At 43.2% G+C, this 4124-nt stretch overlaps 1 protein-coding gene across 2 annotated transcripts; it reads left to right on the top strand.

Moving 5' to 3' along the window:
• Window positions 1–274: 274 nt before the first annotated feature.
• Window positions 275–3804, top strand: LOC112214376 (probable G protein-coupled receptor 85). 2 transcript variants are annotated; one of them, XM_024373058.2, is made up of 2 exons: window positions 275–578; window positions 1840–3804. In XM_024373058.2, exon 2 carries the CDS (start codon window positions 1995–1997, stop codon window positions 3126–3128), a length of 1134 nt encoding a protein of 377 aa, XP_024228826.1. In that variant the 5' UTR covers window positions 275–578; window positions 1840–1994; the 3' UTR covers window positions 3129–3804. The 2 variants fall into 2 exon arrangements, with proteins under 2 accessions (XP_024228826.1, XP_024228827.1); XM_024373059.2 differs by having other exon boundaries at window positions 275–737.
• The last annotated feature ends 320 nt before the right edge of the window (window positions 3805–4124 follow it).

The raw sequence follows: 4124 nt of genomic DNA, 5'->3' as shown, positions 1-4124 counted from the left end.
AGGTGAACCATCACCTAGTTGAACCCCTCAGTTACTGTTACATATTAATTTATGACTTGATACATGTAGCAATGTAATATAGCATTATCTAAAAACCACATTTTACATGTACTGGATTTGATTGTTAATCCTTGCTTCTAAATTAGAGTTGGGTGTAGGCCTAGTGCACAGGAACGTGGCAGCCGCCTATAGGATTAGTAGAATTGATAAACTATATAGGACGACTATAACCTAAACGCATATTATGCAGAAATGGGAATCTATTGCAATGAATCTCAGAATGAGTGATCCGGTCGCACTCTCTCCGACTGTAGGCTATAATGACTGACGAAGGTAACGAGAGGACTTGTGATGCTGCACCCACTGAGCAGATGTTGCCACGAGAGACTATAGTGCTGCAACAAGAGACAAGACACGTCTTGGATCACAAATAGGATCCGTGCGCATGCTCCGTCTGTTCCGTTTACTGTATATTCACTGTGGTAAAAGGGCAGGCAGGCAACAAACCAAGCTTTTTACAGCAAAGTGGCTTCTACAATGTAAATACGCTCCAGGGAAACCAAAAGGGATATCAACAGGTATGCTTTTAATTTACATCGTAGCAGTTATTTCGATTTTTATTCGCTTATTTTCTGTGGTTTTGGATTCCCTTCAATTCATAGCGGGTTCTTGGAAATTCTTCTGCCTAATGGACGTGCGGATTCGCCACACTGTAATGTTCAATCCAACAGTGAACGGTGAGAAATATATATTGTAATCGAATGAATTATAACCAAAATGCATGGGAACCGCTCGTATAACGCTCACCCGAAGCATAGATAATGCTTAAAAGTGCATCTCTAATAATAATGACAGAATTCGGAAAATAACCGTCACGAATAGCCTTTGTTTGATATATATATATAAAAAATGTAATAACCGAATATGCCATGTTTTTGCATAGCTGCCTAGTATTGAATTGTTTATTTAATTCGTGATTCATTTGCATCGAAATGCAGAATTGGATTTATCACCTCATTGTTATAAGCATCAATAAACCATTCAAATATAATATAGTATCAAATATAATTTCGACTAGACGGTGTTCTTTGTTAATATGCTCGTGAGATTCGATAGTCTATCGCCTAAAATCAAAGCTGAGCTGGGAAATAGATAAAAGCCCAGGTCAATAAACCGCCTTAATCAGGTGAATAGTTTATTATAACGTCGGCCGTGTAATTCCAGTCAACTGTTAATCAGACAAAAACATGGATGCTTTTTATTCTGTATGCAACATCCGTTAATTTTCAACAAATCATGAAGGCTCAGGCAGAGTTTATTGTAAGCATCCCCTGGTCAGATCAATTCTGCAGGGTCTTTGGGTGTGATCAACAGCTTTCTTGCTGCATAATGTTAAACACGTTTTACGACATAATAAAACGACCAAACATCGAATGGAACCCTTTTGTTTACCCTCTTTCCTACCAGACATAAGATGATATGCATTTCCCCTTTAATAGTGACTTAAAACGTTGTCTTATCATAATATTTCTTGTATTTTCTATCATCTTCTGTCATTTCTAAAAGGGTGGCCCATAAAAGAAAGTCTATTATTGTAACCAGGATTAATGCTTGTGTCTTATTAAGCTCATCTGTGGACTAACTATTCTAGCTAGGGCACTGCTCTGTACTGATTGCATACCATTATTAATGCAATGAGCAATTCAACTGAAAATGGAAAATAAATGACAACGGCTAGGGGAAATTGTAGTTTATCATACACCCAGATACAGGCTAGAGGGTGCAATGCAATGTAAAAACAGTATGAGTGAATCCTGATCCGTGACTGGTATTTTTCAGGTATTTTTAGGTGTGATGAGACAAAAGAACAAAGGATGCCGTAGAAGAGAGGCTGCTTACAAGCCGGGAATCTGCTTCAAAGCACAACAAATGGATCTATCGCCTCCCCCTGCCGCCTCTAGATAATGATACTTGGCTGAAGCTACTACATCTTTATGATCCCTCCTCCATCTATGGCGAACTATAGCCATGCAGGGGACCACAACATCTTGCAGAATGTCTCTCCTCTCGCCACGTTTCTTAAACTGACATCCCTGGGTTTTATCATTGGAGTCGGCGTCGTTGGCAACCTCCTGATCTCCATCCTACTGGTCAAAGACAAGAGCCTGCACCGCGCACCGTACTACTTCCTGCTGGACCTGTGCGCCTCGGACATTCTGCGCTCCGCCATCTGCTTCCCCTTTGTTTTCACCTCCGTCAAGAATGGTTCCACCTGGACGTACGGCACGCTTACCTGCAAAGTGATAGCCTTCCTGGGGGTGCTGTCCTGCTTTCACACAGCGTTCATGCTCTTCTGTGTGAGTGTGACACGCTACCTGGCCATAGCCCACCACCGCTTCTACACCAAGAGGCTCACCTTCTGGACGTGTCTGGCAGTCATCTGCATGGTGTGGACGTTGTCGGTGGCCATGGCCTTTCCCCCGGTGCTGGACGTGGGGACGTACTCCTTCATAAGGGAGGAGGACCAGTGTACGTTCCAGCACCGCTCGTTCAGAGCCAACGACTCCCTGGGCTTCATGCTGCTCCTCGCCCTGATCCTTCTGGCCACCCAGCTTGTCTACCTCAAGCTAATCTTCTTCGTTCATGACCGCCGGAAGATGAAACCAGTCCAGTTTGTGCCTGCCGTCAGCCAAAACTGGACCTTCCATGGCCCCGGGGCCAGCGGCCAAGCAGCGGCTAACTGGCTGGCGGGGTTCGGCAGGGGCCCCACCCCGCCCACCCTGCTGGGGATCAGGCAGAACAGCAATGCAGTGGGCCGGCGACGCCTGCTGGTGCTGGACGAGTTTAAGACTGAAAAGAGGATAAGTAGGATGTTCTTCATCATGACCTTCTTCTTTCTCACGCTCTGGGGCCCCTACCTAGTGGCCTGCTATTGGAGGGTGTTTGCCAGGGGCCCCGCGGTACCAGGGGGGTACTTGACAGCGGCGGTGTGGATGAGCTTCGCCCAGGCGGGAGTCAACCCCTTTATCTGCATCTTCTCCAACAGGGAGCTCCGGCGCTGCTTCAGCACCACTCTCCTTTACTGCAGAAAGTCCAGGTTACCTAGGGAACCCTACTGCGTTATATGAAGGCTTGGGTTGTTTTTTTCCTTCCACTCCTCCACTGATTGACATCAATTTGGGTTTTGTCCCATTGTACAGCTCTCTTTCTCTTCATCCTCCTGTTTCTCCTCCTCCTCCTTCCCTCTCTTCTGAGGCAGAAGTTGAACTGTCAATCACTCCCTTGGTTCTGTGATTGAACATCATACATGGAGGTTGAAGAGAATGAATAAGCAGGTAGCTGAGAACCCTTCCTATGTTTATGTTCTAGTAAACAACTGCTGTGGAAAGTAATTTAGAAGCAGAGAAGAACAAAAAAATGGTGAAACTACAAAAACAAAGGACTGACCCCTTGCTTTGGATATTTTGACGATAATTCAGTGAGGTAAAAGATTCCGGTGAAAAAAAACAAAAAACTAAGAAACCATTTCCTCTAAGGAGTCACTGGAATTGTTTTACATTTAAAAGTTGCACTAAAAAGAAGATGTAAAGATGCTTTTTTTGATCAATGGTTGCATTGCAAGGTGCAAGGACAACTTGTTTTTCCCTCTAACTAAACAATGAATGCTTTAATTTGCAAATGACACCCCATTCGTTGTATGTAAAGCAAAACAATGTTCGGTGACTAACTGTTGGAATACACCTTCACAAGAGGATTAAATTGGTTTTAAATGTAAGTGATATCTTTTTTTATTTTAGGGGGTGAGGGGGGCAGGGGTGGGGGGCTTAATGAAGGGAATAATGATGTGTGGTTTTGAAGTTGCAACTTAAATCTAGAAATGATTTCTTGTAGTTGTATTGATCCATAAGTCCCTATTGTCTGGAGTAGTTATTTTTCTGAATCTGCTCACATTTGACAAAAAAAAAAAAAAACTGATTACATGGTGTTTGGATAAAAACGTTGCTTTTTGAGAACAAACAAACTTTAAAAAAAGACAGTGAAGATATATTTAAATGTGTCACATCCATGTTACCTAAACACTGAAATATTGTTACAGTATTGCTGAAGCCACTCCAGGTGTTCTT

The sequence above is a fragment of the Oncorhynchus tshawytscha genome, unplaced genomic scaffold (genome assembly GCF_018296145.1).
Source record: "Oncorhynchus tshawytscha isolate Ot180627B unplaced genomic scaffold, Otsh_v2.0 Un_contig_16312_pilon_pilon, whole genome shotgun sequence".
Taxonomy (NCBI): Eukaryota; Metazoa; Chordata; class Actinopteri; order Salmoniformes; family Salmonidae; genus Oncorhynchus; species Oncorhynchus tshawytscha.
The sequence above is the reverse complement of the archived record's forward strand: the minus strand, read 5'-3'. Positions and strand labels throughout refer to the sequence as shown.

Bases quoted from the DNA above. Each gene is read 5' to 3' on its own strand.
- LOC112214376 (XM_024373058.2), top strand. From the start codon at position 1,995: ATGATCCCTCCTCCATCTATGGCGAACTATAGCCATGCAGGGGACCAC.